Below are 23449 nucleotides of genomic sequence, written 5' to 3' on the forward strand. Positions count from 1 at the left end.
CAATCCATCTCGTCTGACTGGGCTATATAATTTACTCATTGTGAGCAGATGGGTTATGAGGTCTGCCATCAGTGATGAATTATGTTCATGATAAGTCGTTCCCAGCTAATGAGGATCCATTATCATTAGCTGCTAAGGAAGAAAAACGGCTTGCCAGGACAGAGTGGGGGTTTCAAAATTTCCAGGGAGAAAATTCTGGGCTGGTAGCCACCTGGCAATTGAATTTTCATGCAACTGAAAACTTTCCAAGATGGATACCTCGGCTTACTTCAAACCTTGGCTTTTATTTTCCCTGAGCAAGTTCAGGAGAGGGAATGTGAGAGGAGGTGGAGGAAGCGAAGGAAAATAGTAGTAACTGTGCCTGATAAGACTGTGATTAAATCAAGGTCTCACTCTAATTACACTGCATTTAAATAAACTTTGCCTAGTAAGTAATTGTAATTAAACTGCAATTAAACATGTATTTATATCACCATTTCCTCCCCTGCACAGCTGTCTGTTTCCACCTCCTGTTGTTGCTGTCTACCTGCCAAAACCTCTGAATTTAGCACAAGGGACTTTACATCTCCTTGGACTTCCTAGAGGAGATGTTGTGGGGGGGAAAGGTCTGAGACGCCCGCCCTGCTCCCTCAGTGTCATCAACTACGAGGAGCTGTGTGTGGGGAGAGAGATGTAGCTGATGCTGCGATAAACTAGATCTGAGGAACACGTTGTGAGGGGCAGAGATACAAATGAAGGAAAGTGAACAGGTCTTTTCCTCTTGCAGGGACTTGAAAAGGTACATATTTCCCCTTTTAAAAATTTATTTACATTTGGGCTAGAAATGAAGATATTCTTCTTGACTTCTGCAGAGCTCCTTTGATACAACAAGTATATTTTTTTAAAGCCCAAGATCTCTGTTTACTGCATCACTTTTGTGCTTGTGTGTTGTTGTACATGACAAGGAGCAAAAGAGCTCGCTTACCTACACAGTACCTACAGGCAAGAGTACAGAGCTCAGAATACAATTCTTGAGCTCTTTTTTCAGCTTTTTAGGAATATTTACTAACGTTGTTTCAGTTTCCTGAGCTACCTACACATAACAACCCTAGAGGTGGTCTTTAAAGTTTACTAAAGTTCTGAAAAATTGGATTATGGAAGTCTGTTATGGAAAAAACAGGAGGTTCCAGTTATTTAAAATGGAAACTAGGTTCTTGTTGGGAATCTGAAGGTAGTAAGGAAGGAACAGGAATGCAGGGAGAAACAAAAGAATAAATCAACCACTACAAGGAGAGTAATAAAAATGAAGAGGTGAAGACATATCACAGTGTAAAGGATGCCTGGGGCTAACAAAAGCAAACCAGCTTCTCTGCCCTACCTCCCTCCTCACCAGAGATGATGGAAAACATCTCCGTTTGTGCCTCTGCTATCACATAGCCCTAATTAAGGGACTGGAGAAATACCACCATCACCCTCATCTATTTGTGTTCACTTGCTGAAAGGACACAATGCATCTCCCTGACAGCAAGTCATTAAAGCTTCGTATGAGCACCCCTCCTGCCACCACAAGTATTGAGCCCTCTGTTAAATACCTTGGACAAGAACCTCACTACATTTCTGTTACTCGAGGGAGGTAAGCCATGAAGGCTTTATCATGGGAAATCACCACTGGGACAATAAAGGCATCTGATGGAGAAGAGACTGAACACTTACTGTACTAGTGATGCTCTAGACATGTTGCTTCGAAAGATAAAACAGCAGGAGAGAATCCATACGTACACATGTGAGGTGCCCAGAAGTACATACAGGCACAATATCATATAATAATAATAATGATAATAAAATCCTTATTATCCAAAAGTGGTTAAACAAATCTATTTGGTTACTGGCAATTTCACCATGACTACTGTGTTATAAGCTGTGCTCACTCCCTCTCTTTCATACTTCAGACATTTCTATTTTCTCCCTGAATAACTGGTCTCAGGAAGGTCCTTATGCCACGTATTAGTGAAAAAGAACAGAACTGGCATTGTGAGCTTGATTTTTCTGATGTGACAGTAGTCAACCTGATCTGGTGTGATCTGTCATGTCAAAGAATATACATCCCAACTCTGTGACTCTCGATTTCCTTCCAAATCTTTCTTTAACCTACAGACCTCAGTTCTACTTCCAGAAATAGGAGACAAAAATGATACTACTGGAGTGACATTCATCAGAGGAAGGACTGGATGTTTCTTTCACTGCATATTCTTACTCCAGAATCACTGTTTATTTATCCGTTAGTTCAGCAACATCTTTCACTCATAAGCAATCTGATCCAAATAGTATCCCTTCCACAGCTTGAATCCTCACTTTCTAAATCAAAAGGGTGAAAACCCCCAAAGGCTTCCATCACCCATGCTTCCCTCACACAGCTCTGTGGCTCACATCCTTTTAAATCAGAGATCAGTGAAAGAAATGCCAGCTTTTTAAGGTACATGAACTTCTGCCCTCTCTCCCCTTGGCAACCTACTGCCCACAGAGACACACCATTGCGTCCATGATTACTTTCAGTTCGATTTAGCTCAACTTAGAGGTGCAGTCAAAGAAGGCAAATGACTGTCACAGGTCAGAGCCTAAACCTTCCCTTCTCTCTAATGGCTCTGTGAGTGCCTTAGGCTTTTTGTTTTCGCTTGCAGTGAACTCAAGTTTGCCGGTAATTCTGTTCTGCTATTAGGCAGATGGAATAATGTGAACAATTATTAACTCTGTGTGCATTCGCTCTTTTTACTGCAATGTGATTACACGTATTTGTAGTCATGGATAGACTTCAACCTCCTTACAAGATACTCAAGACAGATCTCTCAGAAATGAGGCTTAGGCAACAAGCTTCTGAGGACTTGGGATGCAGTGTCCAGCAGCATGGATGGAACCACCTGTGTTAGTGTAAGAAAAGCCCTTCTTGTGACTTTTGTACCTGTTCATCACACATATACCAGCCATCAGATCCAGGCTGTGCGTTGCAAGCACTGTGTGCACAACTGCAGATTCAGTCGCTTCCAGAACTGAATATTCTCAATGAATCCTCACTCTCACATTGGCTTTGGTTGACTTACTGGGATCAAAATGAGCCATGGGCAGGTTAAAAATACCAATGGGTACAGCATCCCCGCCCTTCTGCATTCATTTGCAGTGGAGTGGCAGACAGCAGCTAACAAAAATGTTTCAGTGCAGGGGATATTTTCTTTTCAATGGCCCACTAGACTGGCAATTTTTATGCTATAGAGCATGACCTATTGATAGGAATAAATGTCTTGTTGTTGACTTAGCTGTGGAAGGAATAAGGATCTAGTTACTTGCAAAATGCAGATATTCTCTCTGAAATCACGGAGTAGAGGAGAGCTGTGAGGAGGGACAGGGAGAACAGAACAAAAAGCCTATGAAAGTAGAGGTAGAAGGGTATGAGACATCATCCTTCATTCAGCATGCAGATGAGTCTGCCAAGTAGGAAAAGAAATGGCAAAAAGGTGTCTGATGCATCACATGTCATCTCTGCTGTCACTCACATGCTTTAATTACCTTTAAATCAAGTGCAATAGCTTCCCCAGCCCTGAAATACGTGCTGTCTGTCTCCTTATACACATAATAAGGCCTGCAGGGATTTCAGAGACTTTAGTGTTGCGTGTCTCATTGCTCTGATCCTCAGGTTTCTTTTAGCATAAAACCAGCTGAAAAGCATTGAAAAGTACAACCTTATCTTTATAAATCCTTATTCTACTTGCCAAATCTAGCTGAGTCAATGAGTGCCCAAGACTGTGATTTGGATTCATTTGCACAGAGTGCATTTGTGTACTGCTTTTTCCCTGTGTCATCATGCACTTGTTACGCTGCTTGTTACTCTAGTCATATGTAGCCAAGGAAGCAGGCACAGCAGAAAACGTGTGATATTTCTAGCTTACATGAGACTTCTAGGGATGGACAAAATCTTTCATAAGGAAAAAGAAGCCCAAACACCTGTCCCCTCCCCAGATTCCAACCAAAATCAGCTCCTCCTGGGGGAATTAAGGTTATGAAAATTTAGCTGAGCTCTCCTTTCTTTTTTTTTTTCCTTACTCCAGCTCTTGGCCTTCAATTTGCTAAACACTGTGGCTTTCCACCCCAGGAGACATATACAAAATGAAGTACTAAACCATTTTAAGAAAGAGTGGAATTAGTCTCAGGTAGTTTAGCTGCTTAGAATTAGGCATCTAGTCTAAATTTTGTAGCTACACTTCAAATCAATGGAGGGAGATAAGGGATACATTGTAGCCATAGGTAAAGTTCATAGATTAATAATTTTTTAGCAGTGCCTTAATCTTTTCATGAACTACAGAAGAAGGTATGAAATCAGCTGTGTTTAGACACCCAAATTTTACATACAAAAGGCTACATTTTGCAAAGTATCATGCTGCTGAAAAGGGACACCCCAGTGAGACCTTAGAGCAGAGATAGGCAAAGGGTATTAAAATGGTCAGTGCAGAAGGAGATGAGCCTAAACTACTAAATCCACATATTCCTGTAAAGTTTAGCACCAAGCCTTTCTAAATATCCTGTATCCTGAATTTTGGATATATGTCATCGAACTAGGAATGGTCTAGAGCACACAAAAGATAAGCAGAAAAACTTCTGTTTTGCTTAGGTATTTGCTTGCTTTTCTCTGCAAGTGGGAGCAACCCCCAAAGAGCTTGCATAAGAGTAGCCTGGAATATAAAAGCAGCAAGATAATATATTAAGTGGCAATACAGTGTTATCCTGGAAATCTCAGCCTGTTAGCAAGTGACGGTCTTGCTAAGAAACACGATGTGTGGTTTGCTGGCTCAGTCTTAAAGGATATTTGTTGTCCCATCTGGATATTAGAACATGATCCAGAGTTCAGGTTGAACAGTCCTTGAGGAGGAGACCTGGGATCAACATAGTTTAAGTGGAAGGCGTGGGCCGGATTTTTTAGTTCATTTTGTGAATACATGAAATCAGAAAGCTGCCACCTGTTTGGGATACACTTGAAAGAGAATATAAAACATTGCAGGAGCTTATGATATTATAAAAATTGTATTGTTTAGTTTGATTCTTATCTTAGAGGCATCCAAGGAAATGCATCTACAAGGGGGATCTGAGAAATGAACAGGTAGTGCATTAGGGAATATTTCCTACTACTGGTAGAAGAGAAAGCCCATTAGAATGTGGAGGTGTAAAAAGTTTGGGAAAACACTGTTTAAAAAAACCCCCGAGATTGTAATAACCCTGTTGGTTCCAAATACATCAGAGGTCCCTGGCTTTTCTCTGTTGTACAAAACTTCAGCCACTTCCCATGCTAAGTCTAGTTTTAAGCTCTCCTTATACAAGTCTAGCTAGCTTGTTGGCAGAAACTCTCTTACCCCACTTGGACATTTTGTGCCCATGCCTGAAAACGGAATAGGATGAGGTGCATTGGGTGGGGATGGTGCTGCATTCATCATACTGTGGAAGACGTTAACACATTCAGAGCACATATTGTCCTTACATCTATCTGCTTCTACCACCTACATCACTTTATGAGCTTCTCGTTAGGTTTCACCCAGATTAAAATAAGCGCTGCTGTAATGATAAACAACAAATGGTGAGTATGAAATACGACTGCTGACCTCACATATGTACCCATAATAGCAAGCAGAAAAAATTTCCATAAAACACAGGAGACAAATCAATATCTCACTTATGATGTGGAAAGCAGCCTGATGCAGCTTGCTAGAATGCACTGAGCATATAGGCTAAATTCATCATCTGACAGTGGCATGCAAGGTTCTGAAACGCTGTCACCTAAGCATCAGCACTGCACATGCCCACCGTGTGTATCAGATCCTCTGGTACGTGATTTGAATGCTTCCCTTGAAATTCGTCTGGCTTCTCAGAAATGCTGAGCACAGTACGTAAAATCAGTAATAGCAAGGAGCGCTCAGAAAATTTGAAAACAATGCCACAGGTAGGTAAATATCTGAGGAAGGAATGAGCTGCCAAACATCAGCCCGTTGTCTCCTTTGAATATTTTACTTCTCATTTTTACATATGCACATGCTGTAAAGCCTGTTTATCTGTTCTCTGCTTGGTCGATGAATCTCCAAAGCCTCCTGTGCCCTAGCTATGATTCATTTTTGAATAATTTCATGAAAGGCAAGCAGCGTGTTTCCAGTTCCACACACTTGTCTGATATTGCTGGGCGCTTCATCATTTGCAGGCAGTTTTTCCCTCTTGTCTCTATCTTCCCTTTCTCCTCCTTTCCTCCCCTTACATGTAAAACCATCGCCCCTACATTCTGACCCCTCAGAGATTGCAAATCATTTTAAGTGGAGGAAAGGTTGAGCCACAGCTTTGTGCTTGATGCATTTTGTTTAAGTTGCTCATGCTGTTCCAACATCTGTCATCTCCTCCACAGCAGTGCAATCAAACTGTCAGGGCTGAGTGAAGTTTTGCTGATCCAATCTGCTCCTTCTGCGATTCCTGTCAAAAGCATCAGGAGGTGGTAGATACAGTTGTGTGCTCTTTAAACAACAGATTCTTTATTTTTGCACATTAGAGGAACTGTTATTGTTTGTTTCTCTTAAGCTCACAAAGCTCTCTCTGTGCTTGCAAAGCGTGTTTCAATGTGGTTGCAATCACAAGCCATGCTGTGCTTTCCATACTCTGCTGCATTCCTACAGCTCCCACTTTTACATCCCCTCTTCCTGTGCGAGGTCTGGGCACATAAATATCTCTCAATCTTGCTGATGTCTCTAACTCCACATCACATCTTGGAAGCACCCGGGAGGAAGTTATTTCTTGGATCCTGCACTATTATTAATGAAGTAATTAAGCCAAAGGTTTGTGAGGGAAGGGGAAGAGAGTAATATTTTAATAAGCTCCCTTCTGGATACTGCACTGTGTGTTGCCAGATGAACATTATTCCCTCTTAATGACACCAAAAGGATCTGATACTAATTGATATTATTGATACTAATATCATTAATCACCTTGACTAAAAAGAGGGGATGTTCTTTAATCATTTAAAAAGCAAGTATCTTTGATGTACCTTAATAACTGAGAGGCTTAAGAAAAATTATTACATTTGTGCTCTGTTAATATGCAGTATGTATTTTTAATCAGTTTTCCAGCATGATACACCTTTTCACTTCTGATTGAAGCCTTAAACTCTTGCTGTGAAATGGAAACTTATGGTTTTATTATTTAATAAAAGGAATCTGAATCTGAGGTGAATAGTATGGTTCTACCCCATTTCTGTGTTGGCCTCGTAGCCTATGGCTTTCTCATCAAGGCAGAAAGACTTCTAATTACAGCGAAGAACCAATGGAAAATGGAACTTAGGATGCCACTGTGCCCTTTTCTCTGATATGTACTTTGGCTGGTGACTCGTGCTGCGATGAAAAAGCAGGTTCAGAAACACTTTGATTCATTAAAGAAAAAATGTTTTTAAGAAATGAAAAAAACTAACATAATAGACTTTGGTTCCCTAATACATTCACTGCTTTAAAAATCGCCATCTCCAAATGTAGCTGGAGGGAAAACATGTTCAACTTTATGTGATCTGACTTTACCACCTTCCAGAGCATCCCAGCCAGGGACTGGATTATTGTCCCAAAAATCTGAAAGCCCTGCCAGAGAGGAATCCACCACTGCATATAGGAGAGAGAAAGGATTGGCTGCAACGTCCAGCTGGGATATTGAACTTTAAAATTCAGGCACACCGAGTAAAACCATAGATTAATGACAAACTCTCTCCTTCAGTCCAAATGTGCGAGGTTCAGTGTTCTGAAAATCCCACTTGGTATGTGACTGTCATCACTAGGAGCCGCTCTTCTCTCTTTCACATTTTTTGGCTTCAACTATGGCTGTTCTGTGACCCACCTTTTTCAGTTGAAGTTTGTTGTGTGAATAAAATAGATCTCAATAAGTCTCCAAAGCAAATACAGTGAAAGGAGTGGACACTCAGAGCATGCTTCTGAAAATCTGTCTCATGCGACCTAAACACTTACTGTAAAATAAAGAAGGGAAAAGTGAATGGCAGTACTTCCATGAGGCTGAAGGCTTGGCAGATTGGTTCTGCCTGGGAGGGCTGTTGCAGCTACTGATTACACATCTTCTCACACCGTGTTAACAACTCCTCCTGACTCCAGATGCCGACATTTCTTCTGGATCACATCTGTGTTGTATGACGGAGTCTAATTGTGAGCTTTTTGGCAGCTGCACAAAGTATCCACTGATTTGAATTCTTTTGTGAGAGAATAACATATTTGGGGAATTTACTATTTGTTAATCTCTGAATTCAAGTAATACAGCACACAAAAAAACAAAATTGAAGGATAACTTAAAAGCTGAAAACAAGAATTATGCTGGTCATAGGATCTATCCTTATAAACAGGACCCATTAGACCAGCTGAAGTGACAAAGTAGTCAGGGAAAAAACAGTTTCAGCCTCTGAGGAAAAGTGTATTAACAATTCTGACTGAAACAATGAGTTTGTAAATGTTATCTGAAGTTGAACTTTTAGCAGTACACCCACTTTACACTTTAAAGGAAATAGAGTTTGGAAAGCTAAATGGAAAACAGGAATCTTCAGCTGGCAAATATTGGGAAATAAGAACATCCCCACACTTTTTGTTTGTTTTTCCAGGTTGGAAAAATAGGAAATTAAATCTGAGTTGGCCAATTAGCCCCCACAATCCCCAAAGGCAATACAAGATCTTTTTGCGGGAAAGCCTTGAGGTGAAGCCAATTCAATTAGTTTCCACAGCAAAACTGTCAAGACCCAAAAAACTAAGTGGAATAATGAACTGATTAAAACCTGTAATTGCAATTCAATGGAGGAAACCATTAATCATGGATATGGCAACATTCTCTCATTTCCAGACTCTGTTCAGATGTGTTGCCAGCAAAAGGGACTCAAGGAATAAAGCCTAATGTAAGCTGGAAAAGGAACATCCTGGACAGAAATTCATGTGGTTCTTTTACAAACAAGGAAGCTTCAAATCAGGGACATGAAAATTGTCAACTAGGGTGAGCTTCTCTTCGCCCAACAGACTCTTCCCCTGGAGACCTCTGAAGAAGAAAAGCTTAATTAATTCTAGAACCACTGAAGCTCTGCAAAGAAAACCCCTCTTAAGTCATGAGCTCCATCCTTCAGACTGCAGCCCAGATCCCATTGAGCTACCCAGGATAGTGCTCAGGGTCTCCAGTAACAAGGTTTCTGGAAATATTAACTAAGCAGTTGTGTGCTGAACAGCAAAAGACCTCTGGTAACTTTGGGAAGGAAAAGACAGAATTGCAGATCTCATGGTCTGCAAGACCCTTCTCAAGTTCTGGGTCTTTGCTTAAGGCATGAAGTTGAAGATATAAGTAGAAGATAGAAGAAGAAACAGGGAAGGTGGATTTTCACCTTCTCTTTGGCTCCATACAAATTAATTCTTCCCTCCAAAATGTGTTTCCAGTCAGAAGACTGCTCCAGTTCAGATCTGAGTCCTGTAGAGGGGGGTTACAGGTAGACTTGCTGTCTCTCACAAATTATTGCAGCAAACAGAAATGTACCTTATTACAAACAAGCAGGGTCTGAGCTGATTGCAAAACTCACTTCCTTTGTACTTGTTGGAGACATACTGAGAAACTCTGCCAACTACCTCACTTTAAGAGTGAATAAATATAGCAATAAATTAATGTGATCCTTTAATGAATTGGCTTGCTAGCTCTACCATACTCTGGACTCAACAATGCCTCCCGAAAGACCAGATGGGAGGTAAAAAAACAGGTTCACTCATTTCCATCTGGAAATAGGCTTCCTAGCATCTTACTGGGTGGAAAACTCACTGCCTCCAGGTTGCCTTGAGCAAGGTGTGATATTTTCAAGGTGCTCTCCGAATTATTCTCAAAATGAACTCCCAACAGCCTCCTATCCCACAAAATGCATCTGATCTCACCTCCTGCACAGAAGCTTATTTCAAGCCTTCATTTTTTTCTGACTTCACAAGAGTAGGTGGGAACAAGCTACCTTATGTTCATCAAGGATGAGAGGATGCACACAGGCAGTACCTGAACACACTCAGGCTGAAAATCCACTGTCCCGTTCACTTGATAGAAACTTATTCACATAGTCAGATTGTAAGGGGTACAAGTAAAAGGGACCTGTGAGGTTGGAGAAGCACCAGGATAATTCTAAGACAGCTGGGGAGTATAAACTGAGCACTAAAAGATGAAACATCAGCACTGAAGCAGATCTCTAGGGCTCCTAGACCATTTCCGCCCCCTGGATTATTCTTGGCTTCTCTATTTCAGGATCCTGGAAAACCAAACAATTTATAAGTCAGCCAATGCCAAGATTCATTTTTGGAGTCTCCAAACTCTGCTGTTGCTTTCCGGGTGACCTCGCCAGTCTTTCTGAAGTCTCCAACACTCCTTCGGGTCCCCCAGAGATCATACTGGGATACATTTACACTGCCTTTCGCTTTTGTTTTCAAGACCTTGGCCATGTTTATTGATTTATGCTTTGTTTCACAGCACAGCACTTCTGCTGAAGGTGACCCCATGTCTCCCCAGACCAGAGTGTTACTCTTTTGAGGTCGTGCTCCAATGCCTGCCTGGCTCCTGTAAAACATCACTCTCTGAACTGCTCCTGATGGATGTTTTGGCCAAGAGTTCTGCTTATAACACATCAAACACGGTTCGGAAATGAGCACAGACTGACTGCCTTGATGAGGGGAAGCTGAGATTGTATCAAAGTTCTTTGTGTTTTAAAGGTCAACACGTCAGCTTCTCCAACCGGTTTTCCTATGGCTGTAATTTTGAACCTTTTGCTCAATGTAATCAAACAAATATGTCTTGAAAAATCATGAGTTGGGGAAAAATTTCTCCTGCAGAATTAGCATTAGGGAAATGGAACTTTCTGCCTTCATATTGCAGGAAGAAATCAACTTATGTCTTCAGAAATCAAATGATCTTGCCATTTCTCAGCCCTCCAGCTGCCTACTGGCTACTCATAGAGCTCCACCAGAGCCAAGCTTTCTGAACAAGTGTTCCTACAGATAAGCCAGCAACTGACATTTTAACTCTTTATTAAGCATGAAAGTCACGTAACCTTTATGTTTAGTATTTAAAAATGAGAAAGAAATGCCAAAGCTTATTCATCTAGGTTCAAGATTGTCAGCAGTACCGTTCAGCAGATATCACACCTCAAACACCATGTTACAATATGCCATACATATACCCACTTCATAGTGTTAACACCCTAATTCCCATTACTGCAAAACTTTTCAGACTAACTCAAACCATTCCTTCATTCATCCAAGCTGTTGCTGCCTGTGCTACTGCATTTAGAGAGTAAACCATTCCCTTCTCCAAACAATTTGTTGTTCCCTAGAAGGTGTTTAAAGACTTCTGTCACATCCCCTGAAGTTTCTTCTTTTATAGACTATATAGCTTTAGTTCCTTACATCTCTCCTCCCTCTGTCTCTCTAATCCCTCCAGGGCATGGCATAATATGTATTTTGGTCTAGTTTTTCATATCTCTCAGAAACTGTGGAGGGTGAGAATCGCACACTACTACTAACAGCTACAAAGAAAAGCAGAGTAGGTAGTAGTGTTAACAGTGTCCATCTTTGGAGTAGTCTGAATAAAAAATGGTAAGGTATTCCAGCAATATAAAACAGCACAGCCCTACAAACATGATACAAACTGTCTTGATATATATCACCAGCAAATCTGGTAATATCTTTATGCATCTTCACAAAATTTCATCATATGCTTTGTTAAGGATTGGGGGAAGCTAATGAAGAATTGCACTGTCTTATCTATAAATCATGGTAGAGAAGAGAGACAGGAGAGCAGGAAAATCCAGTCTTGCCACAAAGATCACCAACGAGCTCCAGTGTCTTTGTGGTCACTTGAAAGTTTATCAAATGTGTCTCCTGAAGACCCATGACATCTGGTGATCCAGGCATCACTTTCCCACCATACTCCAGAATGTCACTATATCTCCCTCCTTTCCTGGAATATCACTTCCATTTTACAGCAGCTCCTGAGGACTGGAACACCAAACAAAACCCCATATAGAAGAATATGAAAAAAAAGACAACACAGAGAAAACATTCTGCCATTCTCTGTAAAAGTAAATTTCACCCTCTACCAGAATAATGTGTTCAGGTTTAGTCCCTAAAAAGGCCAAGCAGAAAGAGACACAGCAGAGGACAGCAAAAGTAGACTGCGTTATTATACAGGGGAAGAAAGTATTCCATTAGAAGGAAAATTAAAAGCTTTAGGATGATGAGGGGTAGAAAGTAAAAGAGGGAGAGCAGATATATGAGAAAGCACTGCAGATAATGTCTAGAAGGGCAATTACTTGTTCCCTTTCTCTCTACTCTTTCTCATAACACTAGACCTGGAGGGTAACTCGCAATTAAGGGCCACCCATTGAAAACAGAGAAAAATGAAACACTATTTAACATGTAATTAACCTGTGGAACTCACTCCCACATGGTATTCCATGGACAAAGAACTCAGACAGAGCCCAGGACGGATTAGACACTACTAAGAAGAGGTAAGATAGAATTTCACGTTCCATCAGCTTGGATAAAAATAAAATACAAAGAATATCAATCCTCTTGCTTCAGGGCCTAAGTTGTTCATTGTGATCAGCAGCAGGCAAAGCTCAGCAGGATGTGAAAGATGCAGTTCTGTCAATGAAGCTTTAGTGCACTGCCCTTTCCTATGTGCTTCTTGTTACTTATCTCAGATGCTTATATGGCTCCCACAGTTCCAGTCTGTGAGTTCATTATAATCAGTGACATATTCATCATCACAATAGCCTGAGAAGGTACAGAAGAGTTTTTCTCCCTATTGTACAGACTGTGAATGAAGAGACTTGGGGACTTGATGGAGGTCATGCAGGAGAAGGGAGAAGAGCGTTGTACAGCACAGAACACTGTTCCGTGCATCCATCCTGACCATGGGAACCCACTGCATCCCAGCTCAAAGAGCCACCTGGGAAAGGAGACAGGAGCTCTGTTCCTATATCCCTTTCAAACATAGGTGTCCCAACACTAAGCATACCAGCAGTTTAACTAAATAGCATCCCTAGCAGGATCAACACAATCATTTGCATCAGCCAAACAGTGACCTCTGTTTCAGGGACCCAGCTCTCAGCTGGCACCTTCCAGCAGGTCTTTCTGACCTTGTTGATGCCCAGCACTACCCCAGCAGTTGGTTTTTCCTTTGGGATGAATTCCCACTTGCAGGGCTGGACGGCATAAAGTCTCTCAGCACGTGGTGCTTCCCCCCACCGTGATTTATCTATACAGTTTTTAGTACATGTAGCCCACTTAGGGTCAGGCCATGCAGCTGCTGCATATTTTATTCACCCCAGCAGTCCCAGTGAGTCCAATGCAATGACTCCCGTGGGCTGCACAATCTGTCAGTCTTTAAAAATGACAGATGTACAGAAACTGTGGCTCTCCTCCATGTGGAGATGGGTCACACATATTTTTCAAATGGCTGCACATGTACTGTACCTCTGTGTCACTTTTTATATTATCATTTATTTTTAACATGTATTTAACTAACAGAGGTTTATCAGACAATCTCTGATGACAGAAAAACTACAGCTCTCCTTTACTGTTCTCTCTCTCTTTTTTTTTTTTTTTTAACCTTTTCTTGAATCAGCTTTGCCCCTAGGATGGGGACTTGAAAGGTCCACCAGGATCTTTGCTGGAGAAGAGAGTCCACTTTGAAGCTGTGATACAATGAATACACAGGTCATTTTGAGAATAAAACATAAAGACACACTAACCGTGAAAGTTTTATTTCCTTCTTAAGTGATAAGCATTTATGACGGAAAGACCTTTCTTCCTACCTTTGGCCCATTGTGGAGCACTTGATAAAAATCTTCCTTGATGCTAATCTCCTACTGGTGTTACATTTATCTTGAAGTCTCAAATGTCACTAGCTTTCAACCGGTGCTGCGAAAAGACCTAACTTACATATCTATAAAAGGAAAAGCTCTATTTTAATCAAATCTATTTATTTCTTCTTCCCTTTTTTCTTTCCTTTCCTTCTTTTTCTTTCTCTATTCTGCCACTGCATTTCTGCTGTGATTTTGATTTGTAACACAAAAAAAGAGCAAGAGGAGCAGCTATACATTATACAACATAAGACTACTCTTAATTTGGCAAAGGCCCCATTAATCCAACATATTTTCACTTAATCTGATACAGCAAAAAAATTTAACTAAATTTAACTTGTAATAGGTTCTTCTCCTTCACTGGGACAACAGTCAACTTTTCTGAACTGATGTACTGATCCTGTACAGATGCCAATGGCACCTGCACAGGTGAGGAAGGTGCTTCTTCAGAAATCCAAAGACACAGAATGGGAAAGGAAAAGTGGATGCTTGCAAAGGTCAGGAAATAACGGTTTTAATGACACCTGTTCTAATGCAGCCTGCAGTTCTATACTGAAATGTTACCATAATCAGAAAAAACACCTGTTACATTGCAAGTGCCATGGCCATGAACTTGATATAACTTCATTGCACAGTAAATTTCCATAGGGCTCCATTCCAAAGCCAAATAACACAGGGGATCATGACACACTTCACATGAGGGAAACATCAAACAATCGAGGGTCCAGCTCAAGATGCTACTGACAAAGATTGCTAGAAAATTGCTTCATCACGGAATCTTGTTACAAATCAATAGATCAAGAATCTAATTAAGCACATTCTACAACTGACATCATAGAGACATGAAGGTGAATGCAAGTTACAGGTCATTTGATCACTGGCTTGATGGGTACAAGGGATGCACAGCTGAGAGTGTAGATGGATTGAAGGATAAAGATGACATCACCCATCAGGAAAGAAAGGACTCAGATCCCACGTTCAGCAAGACTGCCAGAAATTGTCATTGCTCCACATTACTCTTTAACTTGAATCATCATTAGATTATTGCCTCTGAAGTTCACACTCTGAAAAAGTAATCTAGTTCTTTAATAACACATCTAGGTACAGCACCAGTGAGCCAACATACCATAAGAGGATAATTATATGGGTAGTTCTTGCGTTTCTACTAGTGTCTTATCCCTTACATATAAACAGCGGACACACTTTCTATGGTAGTGCTCATCTCAGCATATCAAAGTGCTTTATAGATGTTCATTATAAGTAATTACCAGCTGGCACGTGTGAATAATTTACAGAGTGATAGAAGTGAAATTCCTACCACTCTCTCACTTTTTTTTTTCCACTCAGCATTTTATACCCTTTCTCTTTTTCGCTCTTCCCTTTTTTCCTGACCACTGTAATAAGGAATGTTAGTAATTTGAGTATCTTCCTAAATCACGTCTCTAGGCACCTATACCTACAAATATCTGTCCTTAAATTTGGAAGAAAATCTAAAGCAGAAGCCTAAGACAGAGACCCCTTCCCAGAACCAGCTGTGCCAGTGGAAGGGTTTCTGCCTCCAGCTGCCTTTGTCTTACAGGAACTGCTCCATCAGCACTAACCTTTACCTTTTATCCAGGTAAAACGTAATGGTTACTGGCAAGCAGATGTGAGAGAATCTGAGTCTAAAATGCACCCCACTAACACACTGAGAAACCCAGAAAATTTAACAGACCTGAAATCATTAAATTTAGTTAGAGTAACTTCTGCATACATCTCATTAAGTCAAACACAGTTTAAGCATGTGAAGATTCTTTATTGATCAACAGGGTAAATAAACAAAAGTTATATTTTCAAAATTGTGGGGTTTTTCCTCAATTTTCTGCAGAGACTTCAAACAACTCTGCTCACTCAGTCTTTGCCTTTCATTTTTCTCAGTCAGCTTTGGGATTCTATCTCCTGGGGCAGTTTACATTTAACAGCTGTAAGCATTCAGAACATAGCTGTGAATAGCCACAATTTTTTTTCATTTGTTTGGGGATTTTTTGTTTTGTTTTGTTGTTGTTTTCCCCCTTATAAGACCTTAATTACCTTTTTTCATCACAGATTATTTTAAAATAAAGTTGATGCTTGGGGGAGTTTAATATTTGAATAAGAAAAGAATGGTGAGCACTCTCAGACACTCAGAAAGGAAAGCGACTCAAAGAACCAGAAGTAGAAATGTGTGGCAAACGGCTAAAGGTGTGACACAAAGCACAGTGAAGTACAATGGCTGAACACAAAGGAGGAAGGAAAAAAATACAACAGCTGTCTACCAAGCCAATATGAAAAGGTTGAAATGTTAAATAACCAGAAAGGAAAAAAAGGGAGAGCTTTCATGGTATGAAAAAGAAACGGCAAAAGCAAAAGGATCAACACAACCACAACATGGTTTTCTACACATAGGAGGAAAAAAGAGAAGTGTCCAATGATAGAACATACAGACAAACAAAAAAATAACCCCAACCACAGATGAATTTCCAAGGCGACATGTAGAAAGCAAACAAAAATTAAAGACAAGAAATGAAGTGAATTGCTTAAAATCTCCACAAAAAAAAATGAAAGAACCAAAACATTTTGAAAAAAAGCAAATAACCTTTTCCAGCTGAACAAAAATGTTCATTTTCTAAAAAGGCCATTTTCTGACACAAGTTCTCCCATTCAGCTAAGGTCAACCAGCTCTACTTACATATTCCAGGCCTCTAAAGCAAAACATAATCCATGTTTGAAACAAGAACATCTTTGTTCAGACCTCAGGCCAACAGAAGCCAAGGGACCCATCAGTGCCGTGGAGAAAAGCACTAGGAAAAGAACAGTAGGGGAACATTTGAGCACACTTTGAGTGTCAGATAGTGCCCAAGCAGTCAATTATATATGAGCCCAATAGTCACTTTTAATATCCATAACTCATTATGACACCTTCAAAATAATGCAGTATGTCATCTTCTGTGCCAGCTGTTACCACATCTTCTGCTGGAGCAATCTAATGAACTTCTCCAATATGCAGCCGTGTAGTAGCTGCAATGCGCTGTTTGTAGAGGATTTCCAGGTCTTTAGCAAACTGATCTCTAGCAGATCAGCCTAACCACTGCAATGAGGAGTTTATAAGTAAATGAACAGCGAAGGTCTGTGGTTTCACATCAGCTCATGGAAGTCTTCGCCCAAGTGGGACTGTCCTCACTGCCTCCACAATTGCCGTTTCTGATCTGCACATGAGCAGAGTCCCACCAAACCAGCATTCCCTTCCCAAGAGCCTGAACCTGATAGCACAGTGCAAAATCCCCTCCATGCACTAAAGCATTCACCCAGGAGAATGGCTGGAGAGCTCATGAACACTGTGCTATTTCAAAGCTTTGAGTCCTGCCTCTTTTTTTCTAGCTACCACAGCTGTGGTTAGATAGAAGTATCATTCTGTAATCAGAGCCGCCAAATGGACAGATCAATAGAGAGTTATCAGCAATTAGCACCGTTCCAACTGCCTGGCACATTTTTTTATTTATTGAAGTGGGCACTTCAAGATGCCTGGGGGATAAGCAGTTTCTGGCGTATAAAGACATAAGGAGAAAGAGAAAAAAGGAGTAAGCACTGTTCACATGGGAGACTACCCCTTTTCCCTCCTTTTGCTGCTCTCACAGCATCAAGACACATGAGCACATATGCCTTAGATATCATTACATTCACAGCAGAGGCCAGGTGGGACAGAAGGCTGAAGCACCTTTCTTTCACCCTTGTAGCCAGATGGAATAAGTTTGCCAGTCTCAAGACATTCCCATGTGGATTTCTGTTTGTTTCAGACCTGTACATTCATTTTCTTCACCCAAAGGAGTTTTCGTGGCTGAAAGAGTTGGCAATGTCACACGCCAGGATTTAGTAGAAATGAGAACTGCTCGAGGAGCAGAACTGGAGAAAACAGATACAAACCAAAGACTTGGATGCATTAGCAGAGCTACATGAAAAGGCTGTGATGAGAATGGCTGGAAATATGCAAGTTTATACTGAGGAGTAAAAGAGCTGAGGAGATCTCCGTGGAGGCCTGGGACTAAAACAAGTTCTCCTTCAGAACTGTGAGGTATAAAATTGCTGGTGCCTCTGACCAGCAATATAACAGCTCTCCTTCCCTTTCATACAAAATAGTAAAAGCACCCAACATTTCAATAATGAAACAAAACACCTTATAGCAAGTGCTCATTTTTAAAATACAGTCCTAGCTGTATGATCCATCCCAGTTGGTTTTGCTCTGTTGATATTCGCTGTTTCTCAAGGCATGATGGTTTCCAGTTTTGGAATGCAATAGCGTTCAGCTCAGCTTTAGGGATCATCCTGCAGTGGAGAGGCAGGGTGAATTTTTAAAAGAGCCAGATAGTATTATTATTTTTATACTAACAGTTACTATTCTTTCTTGCAGGAACACTTCCCTGCTGGTACCACCAATCCAAGGCATCTCTCACCCTGAAGGGTACTTTATTTCTAGTCTGCACCTCACAGAGAGCTGTGAGAGCTCAGCCATGAAAGGAAGCAGTAGGCACATCCTATATCACAGTTGTAGCTCCCGCCTCTCTGCTGCTTCACCCAGCTGGATAAGTTGGCTTTGGTGCCCCCTGACTGAATTAACTCAAGTTCAGGCCTGCTCAGCATAAGCCTTCTCAGTCCCAATAATGAGGCTAGAGGGAATCATTTAGGATGCTGTCATTAGTGAAAATACATAACCTTTGAGTTCCTGGGGGTAATTTCAGCTCTGTTTCCATAGCTAATAGTCTATTGTGTACGGACTTGAGGCAATTGCAGCAGGATATTTTAAGTCAATCCCAACTAGGCCTGATAACTCCCTGCAGCTCCACCTCCCTTATTTATACTCAACAACAGGACATTGCAAGTCAATGACCATTGACAATATGACACATGGATCTACAGATCCAGCAAGTCTAATATCAACTGAACTGACGGTGCTAGATTCTGGTTACCATCAGAGGAGAGACAAATGTTCCACCTGCCAATAGATGTGCCCTTGCATCGACCTTGTGTGAAGCACCCTTGGCCTGAGGAAGCAACAGAAATCAATTAAAATTCTTTGGAGTGCTAAATTCTCCATACCTTTCAGCATCTTCCTCTCCTTCCTCTGCTATAGGTGGACCACTAATCTGAAACCCTTTTATATGTGTTTATACAGCAAACAACAAAAGCTTTAAGGAATTAACAAGATGGTAGGGTTTTTTTGTTGTTTTCTGATAGAATCAGGGATCTCACCTCTTTTTCAAAGCCCACAGGACCAAATGTTTGAAAACTTCTATTGATTCTGCTGTTTCCCTTTCCACTCTTGTTTGTAAAAAGCTCTAGAAATTGCTCCTTCACTTGAAGAAGGCATTTAGAGTTGTCACTTGCCTACTCTGAGCATCCATCCTCCACACCAACAGCTTCTCCCTGGAGTCAAAGAGGACATGTGATACTTTCCAAGAGGCAGGTTTGCAGTAAGGATCTACTCACAGGGGTGGAATGGAGACTGTGAAAATGTGTTCCAACAGTTCTGGTCTGCTTAAATGTCTCTTCAGGTTACTCTTGAGCTGACTGAAAGGAGCTCTCACCAGAGCATAGCTGACCTCAGGATCTAGCACTGCCAGTAGACGGAGGTTTAGCACAGCTGAGGAATTGAGCCTTAGGCCCCAACACAGCTCACCCTTACTACACTTTAAACCCACAAATGTCAATTAGTAGCAAATGCAGCCAGTGGTCTGCTTGAAGCAATCAGAAAATGTCAGATCACTTCCTACAGGCTGCACAAGATCTACACAACAGCTACAATCCTGCATTAATGTGGGCCAGGGCTGCAGCTGAGGCAGTTGTCTTGAAGTGCAAGGACCACAGTTTTAATTTTAGTGCTTCAAACCATGAAACCTCTCATAATTAACTTTGTATACTAGCAAATTAATTGTTCAGCCATGGGAAAGCGTTGACTGTCTTACCCTTTTCGACTTCCCAGAGCTAAATTCTGAGAGTAGGGAGCAGAATATGAGAGTACTGAAAGTGTGGACAGGGCAACGGGACAAAATGCAAAGTGAGAACAAGTCTGCTCCAAATAACAGTAACAACTCTGAAAAGCACTCATTCTCTGTCTACACAGTTGATGGTACTGACAAACCATATCTCCTTTGCTTTTTCCACAATTACGCTGTCAAGCAGACTTCTAGAAGCAAGGAAAAACTCTTTATCTAGTATTCGTATACACTGAGATTTGAAATTACTTTCAATGATAAAATGAAGGTTTGAGTGCTCTCACTGGTGTATACTTACTAGATTTGAGACATTAGCATCAAGAGATGCCATGAATGTGTCGCAGTCCTTCATTGCTCTCAGAATAGCAGATGATCTGTGCTAAAAGGGCACTGTGATTTGCAGGTCTGAACCTTATCTTAAAAGGGAAAAAAGTACCCCCAAGTTATAGAATGGCTTGTTTTTTCATTACAAGCTCTTCACCCATCTTCAGAGACATAGGCCTGTAACTAATGACTGCAACAGGCTCACCAGAGAAACCGCAGAATTCGCAGCTTTAGCATAACAGCAACTGCTCATTGCTGAGTGGTGATTATCTTGTCACACCACCGTTTCCTTCTCTTAGGCAGAGACAGTTAAGCTATCTGGAGAATACCTAAAACACACATTTTTGAGAGGGAACTGTGAGGTGACGGATGAAGGGAGGCTGCCAATACAGGCACCAGAGCCATTAAGGCTGACTAAGATCTGATTATAGCTTTGCATAGCGTAAAGGCACATCTGAAGAGGTGTAATTTAAAGGCTCATTGCTCGCTTCCTACCCAGGCTTGCGCGAGAAGGAAAAACTGCTGGAGTCTGGTCCATTCGAAATCACCTGTTTGTGTTCTACTACAGAATAGTCTACAAAATCTCATAAAATACTAAGCAACGAAAATGCTTGGCTCATTCTGAACTGCTTCAAAGTGATCAGCCAGCAACTGGAGAAATAGAACTGGAATTGGTGGAATACTCCCTGATACTTGCTTTTTGTAACTCTCCTGAAGTAAAAAGCCTGCATTTTTTTTTTTTTACTCTCACTTTCCTAAAGAAAACTGGTTATTTTCTTATCTGTTTCCTTACACCGTTTATTTTCTGCCCTGCAAAGCTACCACTAGTGCATGCATGTCTTGCCATACAGGATCTCTATAAACCAAGAACTGGATTAAGAAAACTAATGTCACCTTCTGCCACTGAGAGAGAGAGGCTGGAAAGAAGCAGTTTTTATTTCCATAATGACCCTTGTTTCTGGCTCTGCTCTATTACTTAGAAGCAAACTCATTCAGGCACAGCAGCTAGGACTGGCAGAGCATGCTTGTCCTATTAACTTACATTCTGGCTCTATTCTGACCCAGATTGAGAGCTGAACAGCTGATTTAGGCTAAGTTTTAACACGTGTGGGCCAGCAGGCCCTTTAGTTTAGCAAAATATCATGAGGCAGGGAAAGATTTAGTTTTTGCTTTGAAAATGCAATTCCTCACCAGGTTGTGATGAGGGATTAGGGTGGTTTTGAGGTGTTTGTTTTGTGTTTTCAATGGTGGAGCTCTTGTTAAAGAGAGAGACAACTTTCATTCTAACTAGCTTCCACATCCCAGTGCCAAACAACACCTACTCTGACAGCATCTCTTTCTTTTTTTTTCCTGACAGGATCTACCTGCCAGCCTCTGTCATGTTGCTGTTCATATTCTTGTCTTTTTAATCCCTAAGTCCCTTTCTTCATTCACTACTGTCAAACACCTTGAGCAGGAAGCTTCAAACCTAAAAAGACCTCAGGCCTCAAACATAAGCACAGTCTGGTCATCAGGAAAAATATTGCACCAAATACAAGGAAACTATCTTCACAAGGAGCAGGCTGCATCCTATAGCCATCAATTAAAAAGATGCACTGATCACCCTGAGTCAGCATATTTCACATGCAGACACACAATATCATACATTTGCTAGAAAAAAAAAATTGTGTTTGCATAAGCAAAGCAGAAAATGCTCCAAAATTTGTCATAATTTGTAAAATTCAGTGAGCCTCTGGGGCAACGAGTATCCGTGGGACACTGACAAATCTCTCTGCATCCTGCCCTAGCTCACTTTTTCTTTCTCTGATTCAAAAATCCAGCCCAGGAAGCTGGAAGCAATTGCTTTCTTCCCCACCAGCACAGTACAAACTCAGATTTATTTCCTTGCCACCAGAAAGAAAGGCAATTTCGGAGTCAGGACAGTGATATCTTGGTTGCTGGGCCAGGCAATATGAATTTTGCTGATCAGGAGCTCACGGGAGCCTGGGCCACAGCAGAAGTGCTGGCCCTACCTGTTGTCCATGCTGCAAAGCTGGTCCTATGGTGGCAACCCTGGGAATACACAATGTTTACAAAAGGAGGAAAAAAGAACTATTGGATTTAGAGTAAGGGTTTAGTGGTTTTTTGTTTGGTTGTTTTTTTAACATGAAGCAATAGATTTCCTTCTTTTTTTTTTTTTAACTCTAGACCTTCTTGGCTGCTGGAGGTGGCCAACTGATGTGATGAGAGAAAGGAGGAGTGAGCAGGAATTTGAAGGGTGTCATTAAAAAAGAGCTTTCTAGAAAATACACTGTGACTAGAATCATGAGAGTCCTGCCGCAATCAAGTGGAACGTGCATGTAAGGAGATTACATGAAGGGGAGGAAGGAAAAATAAAATAAAAGCAATTTCATATGGGGTGACGTCTTCCTTAAAAAAAACCCAGCAAGGCTGAGAGCCACAGAGAAAACACCAGGCAGTTTCACAGCAATTCCCTTGGGAGCTGGTTGCTTTCCTGAAACTCCTAATTAATTATACATGCTGTGGAAGAGATATAATGTGGCTTTGAATAAAATCAAAATCAAAATTTGAAGTGAAAGAGATAGGGAGAGGAAAGTCAAAATGATTTTGTTAATTCAAGTTTGAACTAATTTCACTTTAATCAGGAGCTGACAGGAAAATGGTAAGCCTGCTGCTTGTCACATTCAGGAGAGATGTGCCCCCATCTTTAACTGATAAAACATTGCTGACCTCCAGTGTGAGGAGAACATTTTCTTTAATGTTGTTGAGTGCAGTTTCAACAGATCTCAGTACATATTACAGTCTACTCCATGGTCATCACTCCATCAGTCTGAACAAATACATTTTTTGTGAGTCTAAACTCTATTCTTTTTTTTAGGGCAGTAGGAATATCCAGCTCTTATAAGCTGCAATGACCTCTGAGACAAGGCCAGCCCAAGCAAATCTGGGTTAAAAATTACTTTTGGCTCACCAAAACGAAGGTGAAACATCTTTCCAGTTACAGTAATTTCAAATGGTTGACTATCAGATTTCTGCCTTACAAATCTCAAGTGTTCTGATCCATGGCCATGAGTAACATAAAGAGTTCACACAAACCATCTCCATCCCATATATGGCCTCTTACCCGTCTTTAGACCTAGAATTTAGCTCACAGCTGGTGTTCATTTATTGAGTTTTATTTGGTTTCTTCAATAAAAAAAATATCCTGGTTGCC

General features: G+C 41.0%; 1 protein-coding gene across 6 annotated transcripts in view; it reads right to left on the reverse strand.

The window, feature by feature from the left end:
• AGBL1 (AGBL carboxypeptidase 1) overlaps positions 1 to 23449 on the reverse strand; it is a 276743-nt gene that overhangs the window by 20731 nt on the left and 232563 nt on the right. The window contains exon 23 of one of the 6 annotated variants that reach the window (XM_065076582.1): positions 16387 to 16725. The exons of the other annotated variants lie outside the window; for them this stretch is intronic. Coding sequence (XP_064932654.1) covers positions 16671 to 16725 — 55 coding nt within the window. The 3' untranslated portion in view covers positions 16387 to 16670. Of the gene's footprint in view, positions 1 to 16386; positions 16726 to 23449 lie in introns of those variants that run through there. 6 annotated transcript variants of the gene reach the window in all.

Source organism: Columba livia, chromosome 11 (genome assembly GCF_036013475.1).
Source record: "Columba livia isolate bColLiv1 breed racing homer chromosome 11, bColLiv1.pat.W.v2, whole genome shotgun sequence".
Classification (NCBI taxonomy): domain Eukaryota; kingdom Metazoa; phylum Chordata; class Aves; order Columbiformes; family Columbidae; genus Columba; species Columba livia.